Here is a 12,736-nt window from a genome sequence, read left to right as displayed (position 1 = left end):
AGGGAGACTTGGGACATTGGTGATGGGAATGTTGCACCAGTGAAGGGGGCTGTTCTTTACATGACTGAAACCTAACTACAATCATATTTGGGTTTTTTTTGGGGGTGTGTGTGTCACACCCGGCAGCACTCAGGGGTTACTCCTGGCTCTACACTCAGAAATCGCCCCCAGCAGACTCTGGGAACCAAATGGGATGCCGGGATTCAAACCACTGTCCTTCTGCATGCAAGGCAAATGCCTTACCGCTGTGCTATCTCTCTGGTCCCTACAATCATATTTGTAATCAAGGTGTGTAAATAAAGATATTAATAAAAAAAATTGCCCCATCTGGGATCTGAGACAACAGGTGGGACTTTTTCCTTGCACACAACTGTCCCACGCTCGATCTCTGATGCTCCATATGGTCCCCATGTGTACAGCTAGGTGTGATCACTGAGTGCAGAGCCAGGAATAACCCCGGAGCATTGACAGGCGTGCCCCAAAAACAAAAATTACAAATTACTCCATCTGCTCTCCTTAACCTGCATGAAGGTGTTGAGAAGAGAATCAAAAGTAGTATGTACACGCAAGCCTGTCCTACAGGTAATATTAGAGTGTCTAGTCGTTATGAATAAAGAGACCAGATCGCCCTGTGGAACCACTTTTTTTAAACATTAAAAGAATTGCAGCCAAAAAAAGAGCTGTTTTACCAGTTTAATATTGTGAAACTCCGAGATGGGAGAGTCTCAGTGACTTAGGTTTTTGGGTTGTGTGTGTGTGTGTGTGTGTGTCTGTGTGTGTGTGTGTATGTGTGTGACATCCAGCAGCGCTCAGGGGTTACTCCTGGCTCTATGCTCAAAAATTGCTCCTGGCAGGCTCCAGGGAACCAAATGGAATGCTGGGATTTGAACCACCATCCTTCTGCATGCAAGTCAAACACCCTAATTCCATGCTATCTCTCTGCCCGGGTTTTGTGTGTGTGTTTTTTTAGGTGTTTTTTGTTTTGTTTTAATCTATGGGTCCAACCAGCTTCGCTCAAGGGTTACTCCTGGCTCTGCGCTCTGAAATCGCCCCTGGCAGGCTCGGGGAATCATATGGGATGCTGAGGATCGAACCTGGATCTGTTCTGGGTCAGCAGCATGCAAGGCAATTGCCCTACCACTGTGCTATCACTCTGGCCTGGTGTTTTTTTTTTTTTTTTGGGGGGGGGTTGGTTGTAGTTATTTCTCTAACTACACTCATCACTCTTTGTGGTGAGCTTCATGTCATGAGCTGGACCTTCCAGCCCTCCCCTTTTTTTCTCTGAGAATGATTGCAAAAATGTCTTTTATTTTTCTTAAGACCTATAGATGAGTGAGACTATTCTGCGTCTGTCTCTCTCTATTTCACTCAGCATAATAGATTCCATGTCCATCCATGTCTAGGAAAATTTCATGACTTCATCTCTCCTGACAGCTGCATAATATTCCATTGTGTATGTGTACCAGTTTCTTTAGCGATTCATCTGTTGAAGGGCAGATGGGGCAACTTGTGCAAGACTTAACACACCTTGTCAATTAATTGGTCTTTAGCTGGTCATTGAGGAAAACAGTTCTGGAGGGTGGTGGCACTGCCAACTAAGAGTTAGAATATTTTTATTAATTTTTATTTCGGTGTGGGGGCCACGCCTGGTTGTGCTCAGAATTCAGGGTTTATTCCTGGGATCTGTGCTCAGAGATCATCACCTCTGGTGTCAGTCAGGTCAAGAGCGTGCAAAGCAAGGGCCACGTCCTTAGTCCTCTGGTTCCGGCTTTGAGTCGGTTTATTATTATTATTATTTATTATTATTTTAATGCGTGACCAGGCAGGCTCCCAGTCAACATCAGGGCCCTCTCCATAGCACGCGAGCCTCAGGCAAGACGAAGAGCAGAGGCCGGGCTGGCGTCGCGCCTGCGCGCTACGGGGCTGCCCCGGCCACGCCCCTCCGGGTCACCAGAGGTCAGTCCTCCAAGATCGATCCCAGAGTGCACCGGGCCCCGGAAGTCCCGCTTCCCGGAAGTGCCCGTCTGGCTGACGGCGCCCAGCTCGCCGGGCTCTGCTGCGACTCTGGGGTGGCAGTGTCGGGGGTGCTCGTGGGACAAGTGTGGCGGGTCTCGTTCGGGGCCGGGTGGCGGCGGAATGATGGAGGAGGAGGAGCTGGAGTTTGTGGAGGAGCTGGAAGCCGTGCTGCAGCTGACGCCCGAGGTGCAGCTGGCCATCGAGCAGGTGAGCGTCCCGCCCCCGAGCGGGGCACCGGGGTCTTTGGAGCCTAGAATGGGGCTTAGGCGCTGCTGGCATGGGCGTGCTTGGAGGAGGAGGAGGAGGAGGAGGAGGGTTTGGAGCAGGGAAGGGATTCTGACCGAGCGCCTGAGCGACCCTTTTAGGCCCGGTTTGGCTTGGAGAAGAGAGAGGGGTGTGTTTGGACCATGGAGCAGCTTCTTGCAGACTGGGACCTACTCGAGGAAAGGACCACAAAGTATTGCACCTGCGATTTGCAAGGTGCTGGTGTTCATTCTTTTACCATCCTGGCAAAGGTTTCAGCGTCTCCCGCTGGACTCCTCCTGCTTAGTAATTTGGACTCCCTGACACTGGCAGCTTGGATTTCTGAAGCGGCCAGCAGAGCTGAGAGTCGTGTGGAAAAGGACCTCATGCCTTTTCTTTTTTTCTTTTTTCTTTTCTCTTTGGATCTTTTATTGAGGTGTTCTTATTTATACTACTGGTAAATGGTTAATGTTAAATGCCTTACACATTCCCACACCATTCCCAGTTCTTTTTCCCAAGGTTCCAAACTAACATGCAGTTGAACCTCCTTCCCCCAAAAAACTCAGTTCTTCAGGGCCGGAGAGATAGCATGGAGGTAAGGCATTTGCTTTGCATGCAGAAGGACGGTGGTTCGAATTCCGGATTCCTATATGGTCCCCCCAGCCTGCCAGGAGCGATTTCTGAGAGTAGAGCCAGGAGTCACCCCCGAGCGCTGCAGGGTGTGATCCAAAAACCAAAAAGACCAATAAACCAAAAAACAACCAAAAACTCAGTTCTCTGAGTTCCTATAGTTCCTATTAGCGTTCATTCATAGTTGTGCATTTGGACTGTTTTCATATTGTGGCTGTTGTGTTAAGTGCAGTGATGAACCTGGGTTTGCATATATTATTTTGCATTAAAAGTTTTTATATTCTGGAGGTAGGTGCCAAGAAATGATATATCACTGGGCCATATAGGAGTTCTGTTCTTACTTTTTTTTATTTTTAAAATTTCTTTTTGGGTTTTGGGCCACTCTTGGTGGCACTCGGGATTATTCTCGAGGCTCTGCATTCAGAAATCACTCCTGGCAGACTGGGGGGATGCCAGAGTGGAACCCAGGTTGGCCACATGTAAGGCAAATAAATACCCTACCCGCTGTGTCATTGCTCCGATCCTCTGACATAAATTTTTTTTGAGAAATCTCCACAAATGCTTTCAATAGAGGTTGAACCAGATAACAGCTAACCAACAGTGAGGGATTCTTTCATACCACATCTCTGCCAACACTATTTCCAGACTTTTTGATATATGCCCATTCTCTTTGGCATGAGAGGATATCTCATTGTTTTGATTTGCTTTCTCTAATAATAATAAGTGATGATAAACATTTTCTTATGTGCTTTTTTTTTGTTTGTTTGTTTGGTTTTGGGCTGTACCCAGCTGTGCTCTGGGGTCACTCCTGGCTCTGGGCTCAGAAATTGCTCCTGGTAGGCACAGGGATCATATGGGATGCCGGGATCTGAACCCTCCTGAATTGACTGCATGCAAGGCAAATGCCCAACCGCTGTGCTATCTCTTCAGCCCCCTCTCATGTGCCTATTTGCCTTTCATATGTCTTCTTCTTCTTTTTTTTTTTTTTTGGTTTTTGGTTTTTGGGCCACACTCGGCGGTGCTCAGGGGTTACTCCTGGCTGTCTGCTCAGAAATAGCTCCTGGTAGGCACAGGGGACCATATGGGACACTGGGATTCGAACCAACCACCTTTGGTCCTGGATCGGCTGCTTGCAAGGCAAACACCGCTGTACTATCTCTCCGGGCCCTCATATGTCTTCTTTGTGGAAAAATTTGTTCCTTTTTGCCCCACATTTTATTATTAATTTATTATGAATACCAAATAATTTATTTGCATTGCCTCATTTATAGATTTGCAAATGTATCTTTTGATGTGAAGAAACTTTTTTTTGTTTTTGTTTTGGGGTCACACCCGGCAACACTCAGGGGTTACTCCTGGCTCTACACTCAGAAATCACTCCTGGCAGGCTCGGGGGATCATATGGGATGCTGGGATTTAAACCACTGTCCTTCTGCATGCAAGGCAAACACCCTACCTCCATGCTATCTCTCTGGCTCCTGAAGAAATTTCTTTAATTGATGTGGTACCATGTTTATTTTTATTTTTGTTGTCTATTGCTTCTGGAAATCTAAAAATGACCTCTTTCTCATATGTTGAACATTTGGGGGTTCCTACAGTGAATTAGTCTGGTTTAAGTTGGAGAATATTCTCAGGCAGCCTCTTTATTTGAAGGATATCATTTGGGGGGGGGGGCAGTGCTCAGGACTTATTCTTGGCTCTGTCCTTAAGGATCACTCCTGGCAGGCTTGTAGGACCATTTGGAATGCTGGGGTTCAAGCCCAGGTTGGCTCAATTTTGACCCTTACTTTTCTCAAGTACCCTACCTGCTGTACTATTGCCCCAGCCCCCTGCAAGGGACTCTTTAGTTTATTGAATTTCTATAATTTGTTTTTGTTTATTTTGTTTTTGGGTCACACCCTGCAGCACTCAGGGGTTGCTTCTCGATCTACACTCAGAAATCACTCCTGGTAGGCTCGGGGGACCATATGGGATTTCAGGAGTCAAATGACAACCTGCATGCAAAGCAGACACCCTACCTCCATGCTATCTCTCCGGCCCTGAATTCCCATAAATTTTTTTTTCGGGCCACACCCGTTTGATGCTCAGGGGTTACTCCTGGCTAAGCGCTCAGAAATTGCCCCTGGCTTGGGGGGTCCATATGGGACACTGGGGGATCGAACCGCGGTCCTTCCTTGGCTAGCGCTTGCAAGGCAGACACCTTACCTCTAGTACCACCTCGTCAGCCCCATGAATTCCCATAAATTTTGTAATAAACTTTTAGGGTTAATGGTGTTCAAAATAGTGATTGTGATCCTTCTAAGAGGTACGCTTCACAGGGAGAAAAATCTTCAAGAAATTGGGGGTAGGACTCTGCTTTAAGACAAAAAGGCTTATGCCATACGTAATGGCTGTTGGATAGTTTTGTTTGTTTGGGGTCTCACCTTTTGTTGCTCAGGATATGCTTCTGGCTTGTGTTTGTGGATCATTGCTGCTGTAGTGCCTGGAGAACCATGTGTTACCAGGTTAAAACCTGGGTCTCCTGTGTGTAGAGCATGTGCTTAATCCATTTGAACTAATCTTTCCTGCCTTGGACAGATAGAAAGGGGATCGTTGGGCTATACCCAAAGGTATTCCAGAGCTACTCCTGGCTTTGTGCTTGGGGGTCTTTCCTGTGGTAGTCTGGTGACCATATATGTTAGGTCAGTCTCTTGCAAGACACCTACCTTAACCCCATACTATCTCTTTGGCTCATCTGGATAGGGTTTTATTTTTTTTTTTTTTTTTGTTTTTGGTTTTTGGGTCACACCCGGAGTGCTCAGGGCTTACTTTTGGCTTTGCATTCAGAAGTCGCTCCTGGCAGGCTCTGGAGACCATATGGAATGCTGGGATTCGAACCACCATCTGTTTGAATTAGCTGCGTGCAAAGCAAATGCCTTATCGCTGTGCTATCTCACCGGCCCCCTGGATAGGTTTTTGAAGTAAAACAGTACTGGTAGTGGCAGTAGTAGTTATTGAGCTTTAATAATTATTGTAGGTCTTCCATGTACCAAATAATTTATTTGTATTTCCTCATTTATAGATTTGTAAATGTGATTTTCCTTTTTTTGGGGGGGCAATACTGGGTGTGCTCAGGGGTTACTACTAGCTCTGGGCTCAGAAATCACTCCTGGCAGGTTTGGGGGACCATATGGGATGCCAGAAATCGAACTCAAATTCATCCTGAGTTGGCCATGTACAAGGCAACCTTCCTTCCTTCCTTCCTTCCTTCCTTCCTTCCTTCCTTCCTTCCTTCCTTCCTTCCTTCCTTCCTTCCTTCCTTCCTTCCTTCCTTCCTTCCTTCCTTCCTTCCTTCTCCTTCCCTCCTTCCCTCCTTCCCTCCCTCCCTCCCTTCCTTTCTTCCTTTCCTTTCCCCCCCCTTTTTTTTTTCTCTTTTTCTTTATGTGGGGTGGTGGGTGTCTGGTTGTGTTCAGGAATTAGTCCTGGCTCTGATCTTATAGTTCATTCCTTATGGGACTTGGGGGATCATATGTGGTGATGGGGTCTGTTTTACCCACTACAATCTTTGGCTCTAGGAAGATTTGGGTGTTCTATAATAAGTGCCTTTGGCACATTAGGTGAGGACCTCTGGTCAAAGGTTTTGACCCTCACTTTTCTCAAGCCACACTGCTTTCCCCAGTCACTCTAGCTACCAGATAAAGGATCTACTTCCTGTGCTCTTTGGACCCAGTGGGCTCTAATGGAAGAACTAGACAGTGCAGTCGGCTGCTGTTTAATAGGGGTTTTATTAGGAAGCTCGTTTGCACTATTTGAAATAAGATTGAATTTTACCATTGTTTAATTATCGATGTCAGAAAAGAACTTGCTTTTTAAATTTTAACTATCTTGTGCTGGTGAAAACTACCCAGGGATCATTTGACTGCCTTTATAATCAATCTTCTTACATGTTCTTCAAGTTGTAACAATAGATTGAGCTATATTTCTCAGAGGGCAGCTTGCTTGAATTTGCTCTGCTAAATCCCTCTCCTCATGCTCTCTGAAAAATTGCTGCAGTGCATAGTGTATTCTGCTGCTTGAACATCATGAAGATATGATGCATTCTGCTTTCAAAGACTCCCTAAATATTAGCATGCCAACTAATTTAATATGGAAGTGTACAGTACTCACCTTTTTTTTTTGGTCACCAGTGCTTAGGGTTTACTTCTGGCTCTATGCTCAGAAATCGCTCCTGGCAGACTCGGGGGACCATATGGGATGCCGGGGATTCAAACCACCGTTCTTCTGTGTCTAAGGCAAACACCTTACCGCTGTGCTATCTCTCTGGCCCCCTACCAGTACTTTTTAATGAATAACAAGTTTAATACTTTGCTAACATACAGTAGGTGTGAGTATTCACTTTTTTAGGGACAGTCACACCTGGTGATGCCCAAGGCTTACTTCTGGCTCTGCACTTAGAATCATTCCTTGCGGTGCTCATGGAACCATATATAAATGCCAGGAAATAAATCCAGGTTGGTCATGTGCAAGGCAGCACTTTATGCATTGTACAACTCTCATTCTGGCCTATATAGTACTTATTCTTTCTTGTCCTAGGCATATTTTGTTGTTGTTTTTTGCTTATTGGGCCACACCCAGTGGTGGTGCTCAGAAATTTTTCCTGGCAGGCTCGGGGGACCATATGGGATGCCAGGATTTGAATCTGGATTTGTCCCAGGTAGACCATGTGCAAGGCAAATGCCCTATTGCTGTGCTATCGCTCTGGCCCCTTGTTCTAGAGATCATGTTACATCTAGAGATCATGGGGGCTGGGCGGTGGCGCTAAAGGTAAGGTGCCTGCCTTGCCTGCGCTAGCCTTGGACGGACCGCGGTTCGATCCCCCAGTGTCCCATATGGTCCCCCAAGCCAGGAGCAACTTCTCAGCACATAGCCAGGAGTAACCCCTGAGCATTACCGGGTGTGGCCCAAAAAAGCAAAAACAAAAACAAAAACATCTAGAGATCATGTGGAAACTCCAAAATTGCACATTTGTTTATTTTGGGGCTACATCCGTGGTGCTCAGATGATCATATATAGTGATGTGAATCAAAGTGCCTTACCTCCTGTACAGGCTACACTTCTATTTAATTGTACTATGATGTTAATGTTATAGATGTTGAAAATGAAGGATTTGGGGCCCGGAGAGTTAGCACAGCGGCGTTTGCCTTGCAAGCAGCCAATCCAGGACCAAAGGTGGTTGGTTCGAATCCCAGTGTCCCATATGGTCCCCCGTGCCTGTCAGGAGCTATTTCTGAGCAGACAGCCAGGAGTAACCCCTGAGCACTACTGGGTGTGGCCCAAAAACCAAAAAAAAAAAAAAAAAAAAAAAAAAAAGAAAATAAAATGAAGGATTTGGGTCTGGAAAGATATTACAGTGGGTAAGGTGCTTGCCTTGCATGCAGTCAGTGAGGGTTCAATTCCTAGCATCTCATATGGTTCTCAGGCACCATCAACAGTGATTTCTTAGTGTAGAACTAGGGTAACTCCTGAACATCGCCTTGTGTGGCCCCCCCCCAAAACAAACACAAATACCTAGCCAAACAAAAAGATTTGTGTGTATGTGTTACAATTTTGGGGTCATATCCATCAGTGTTCATGGCTACTCAGGAGACCATCTGCATTGCCTGGGATTAAACTGGGTATGACTGAATGCAAGGCTAGTCCCTCTATTCTCTCTTTTTTTTTTTTTTTTTTTTTGGTTTTTGGGCCACACCCGGTGACGCTCAGGGGTTACTCCTGGCTATGCGCTCAGAAGTTGCTCCTGGCTTGGGGGACCATATGGGACGCCGGGGGATCGAACCGCGGTCCTTCCGAGGCTAGCGCAGGCAAGGCAGGCACCTTACCTTTAGCGCCACCGCCCGGCCCCCTCTATTCTCTCTTTCTCTGGTACTGTTATTCAATATTTTATTTTATTTTATCGAACCTGAACCTGAACCTAGGTTGGCTGGCATGCAAGGGAAATGCCCTTCCTGCTGTGCTATTGCTCTGGCCCAATAGGTATTTTATTGTCTTGTGTGAAACATTGTAAAATGAAAAAAGTTAATTTTTTTCTTAAAGGAATTTACCACCTATTATGGAAGAAAGAAATATAAGACAGAAAATGAGTTTTGTTATTTTTTTCTCAAGAATTTTTTCGTTGAAAATTGAAATTTATTAGAATTGAGAATAACTTAAAGGAGGGAAATAAATTTTTTTTTTTTTTTTTGTTTTTCTGGTCACACCCGTTTGATGCTCAGGGGTTATTCCTGGCTACGCAATCAGAAATTGCCGCTGGCTTCGGAGGACCATATGGGACACCGGGGGATCAAACCATGGTCCTTTCCTTGGCTAGCACTTGCAAGGCAGACACCTTGCCTCTAGCGCCACCTCACCGGCCCCAAGGAGGGAAATAATTTTAAAGGAGGGAAAAATACTTGGAATGAAGATCATGAGAAAATACAGCATTTGGCAGTGATAACATTGGTAAAATTTAATTAAACCCGGGACGTATCTGGGTTTGATCTCTGGCATACCATATGGTCCCCCGAGCCTGCCAGGAGTAATTTCTGAGCACAGAGTCAGGAATAATCCCTAGTGCCTCTGGATGTGGCCCAAAAACCAAAACCAATCAAACAAAGAAAAGGTTAAATAGACCTTTAACCTTACTGCTTCTATTTCTCTTATTTTTCTTCTAATTTTTATTATAACACCATGATTTAGCAAGTTGTTCATAATTTAGTCATTTCAGGCATTACATATTCATACACCTATCCTACCACCAGTGTGACCTTTCCTTCACCAGTGTCCCCAGTTTCCCACCCACCACCATAATCTGCCTCCATGCAGGCACAAATTTACTTCATATTGTTCATTACAACACAACGACAAATGGGATTATCAGAACTTAGATCAACAATTGTCAATTTGAAATGTTTGTCATATTTCTTTTTTTTTTTTTTTTTTTGTTTTTTGGGCCACACTCGGCGATGCTCAGGGGTTACTCCTGGCTGTCTGCTCAGAAATAGCTCCTGGCAGGCACGGGGGACCATATGGGACACCGGGATTCGAAGCAACCACCTTTGGTCCTGGATCCGCTGCTTGCAAGGCAAACGCCGCTGTGCTATCTCTCCGGGCCCTGTTTGTCATATTTCTTCATAGTGTTACTAAAGTCAGTGTCTAAGGCTGTGGTTGGTGCTAAGTTGAGACTTGTACTGTTTAGGCTCACTGAGGTTGGTAGATTACTGTGTAACTTTCCCATCAGATTTCCTGTGATAATTTTGGGCTGGCACTATTTTAGGATACTGAGGTGTCATGCTTTCACATGGTTAAGGATTTATAGATCTAAAAAAAATTGTGTCTTGAAAGTTTGATGAGGTTAGGTTGTAGAGCTGGGCCATCTGTCTTAGGGTATACAGTGATGGCTGACCTTTTTGAGCCTGAGTGCCCAAACTGCTGCAGAAAACCAAAGAATGCCTGGTCCTTCCAATGGCCAGTCCGGCCCTGTTGCCAGGTGAGCTGCAAAGCAGACACCGGCATACTTGCCTCCAGCCGCTCCACATATCTTAATTGTGGACCTTCCCGCATGCCAGCTGCACAGCCTTCGAGTGTCACAGCTGGCTCTCGTGCCATAGGTTTGCCATCAAGGGTATAGAATATGGCATTGGGCTGCCGTGGTTCATGCAGAAAGGGAAATCTGAGTTTCTCTCTCTCTCTCTCTTTCTCTCTCTCACACACACACGCAGAAAGGGAAAGCTGAGTATCTCTCTCTCTCTCTCTCTCTCTCTCTCACACACACACACACACATGCAGAAAGGGAAATCTGAGTATCTCCTCTCTCTCTCTCTCTCTCTCTCTCTCTCTCTCTCTCACACACACACACACACACACACACACACACACACACACACACACACACACACACACACACACACACACACACACACACGGTGTCTACCTAGACTGGGCTACCTGGGAAGTATTGGCAGCCATTTACTTTTTCAAAATGAGTTATTTTGTAACCCTTTGTTTTCATTTAGGTATTTCCAAGCCAGGATCCACTAGATCGAGCAGATTTCAATGCTGTGGAGTATATCAATACCCTCTTCCCAACGGAGCAAGTAAGTGCAGTTTCAGGTTTTCTTCATTTTAGCACATCCTGACCCATCCTGAGTTAATCTTATGATCAGTGTGTTCTGTTATTGTGCCTCCAGATATTTTAGAACCTGGAAAAACCATGAGTAAAATTCAAGTCAAGTGCCTTTGTGACCAGTTGAGGATTAGCTAATACCAAATACTATTAGCATAGAATTCTTTGTATAGTGAGCAAATTACTTAAAATTGAACCCTTAGGAGGCCGGAGTGGTGGCGCTAGAGGAAATGGCAATTAAGTTGAGCAGTTTGAGACCAATTATGAATTTTGAGATTTGTGCTCAAGTTTGAAAGACTGACTATGACTGGGTACTTTTTATCCACTGTGGGAGTAAGAAGGAAGCCAGGGTTGAATGAAGAGTAGGGTGAAGGAACTCATTGAGCATATTTGGGCTATCTGGATGGAAGTATAAAGTTGGATACTTGAGAATAGAGCTAATAATTCCTATCATTGTTTTGCATTTATCTTTCCAAGCACTTTTCTTCTCTTAAACTTTCCTAATGGGTTTATTAATTTTTGGTTATGGGTCACATCTGACAATGTTCAATGGTTATTCCTGATTATATGCTCAGGATTTAATCATGGCAGTGTTTGGGGAACCATTTGAATGCAGGGGGTTGAACCCAAGTTGGCTGCAACAAGTGTCCTACCCTACTATTTCTCCAATCCCAGGATTTTTACATTTTAAAATAATGTTGGAAAATGGTATTATATTGTGTGGGTTTTTTGTTTGCTTTTTGAGTCAGACCCAGCAGTGCCGAGGGCTTACTTTTGGCTCTGTGCTCAGGGGTTACTCCTAGCAGTGCTTTTGGGAACATATGTGGTACTGGGAATTAAACCTAAGATGATAGTTTGCAAGGCAAGCACTTTTCTCTCTATCATATCTCTCTGGTTCCACTACTTTAAATTTATTTTAAATTCATTTTCTTTGAGATATCATAGTTTGGGGCCGGAGAGAGAGCACAGCAGCGTTTGCCTTGCAAGCAGCTGACCCAGGACCTAAGGTGCATTTGCCTTGCACGCAGCCAATCCAGATGGACAGTGGTTCAAATCCCAGCATCCCATATGGTCCCCCATGTCTGCCAGGAGCTATTTCTGAGTAGATAGCCAGGAGTAATCCCTGAGCACCAAAACAAAACAAAAAGAAAGAAATATCATAGTTTATTGTTCTATTGAAGTCTTATTTCACAGCTACAGAGTTGTTCATTAATCCCTCCCAGTGTTTCAAGATTCACTCCACTATTTCCCCACAGTCTCTGCTTTCTCCTCCCCTAGTCATTGGGTATTATCTAAGCCTTTCTTTGTTTTTTAATATTGCACATATGAGTGGAATCATCTGGTGTTTATCTTTACTTTTTTTTTTTTTTTTTTTTTGGCCATACCCGGCGGTGCTCAGGGGTTACTCCTGGCTGTCTGCTCAGAAATAGCTCCTGGCAGGCACGGGGGACCATATGGGACACCGGGATTCGAACCAATCACCTTTGGTCTTGGATCGGCTGCTTGCAAGGCAAACGGCGTTGTGCTATCTCTCCGGGCCCTACTTTTTTTTTGTGTGTGTGGTTTTTGGGTTACACCTGGCAGTGCTCAGGGGTTATTCCTGGCTCCAGGCTCAGAAATTGCTCCTGGCAGTCATGGGGGACCATATGGGGCACCGGGATTTGAAACAATGACCTCCTGCATGAAAGGCAAACGCCTTACCTCCAT

General features: G+C 45.2%; 1 protein-coding gene across 2 annotated transcripts in view; it reads left to right on the top strand.

Moving 5' to 3' along the window:
* The first annotated feature begins 2,031 nt into the window (after positions 1 to 2,031).
* Positions 2,032 to 12,736, top strand: part of VPS53 (VPS53 subunit of GARP complex) — a 202,642-nt gene continuing 191,937 nt past the window's right edge. For both annotated transcript variants that reach the window (XR_007499610.1, XM_049782265.1), the window contains exons 1-2: positions 2,032 to 2,223; positions 10,920 to 11,000. Coding sequence is in view for 1 of the 2 variants with exons in the window: in XM_049782265.1 (XP_049638222.1) it covers positions 2,137 to 2,223; positions 10,920 to 11,000 (168 nt within the window). In the remaining variant the exon portion in view is untranslated. The remainder of the gene's footprint in view (positions 2,224 to 10,919; positions 11,001 to 12,736) is intronic.

Source organism: Suncus etruscus, chromosome 1 (genome assembly GCF_024139225.1).
Source record: "Suncus etruscus isolate mSunEtr1 chromosome 1, mSunEtr1.pri.cur, whole genome shotgun sequence".
NCBI classification, from domain to species: Eukaryota; Metazoa; Chordata; class Mammalia; order Eulipotyphla; family Soricidae; genus Suncus; species Suncus etruscus.
The sequence above is the reverse complement of the archived record's forward strand: the minus strand, read 5'-3'. Positions and strand labels throughout refer to the sequence as shown.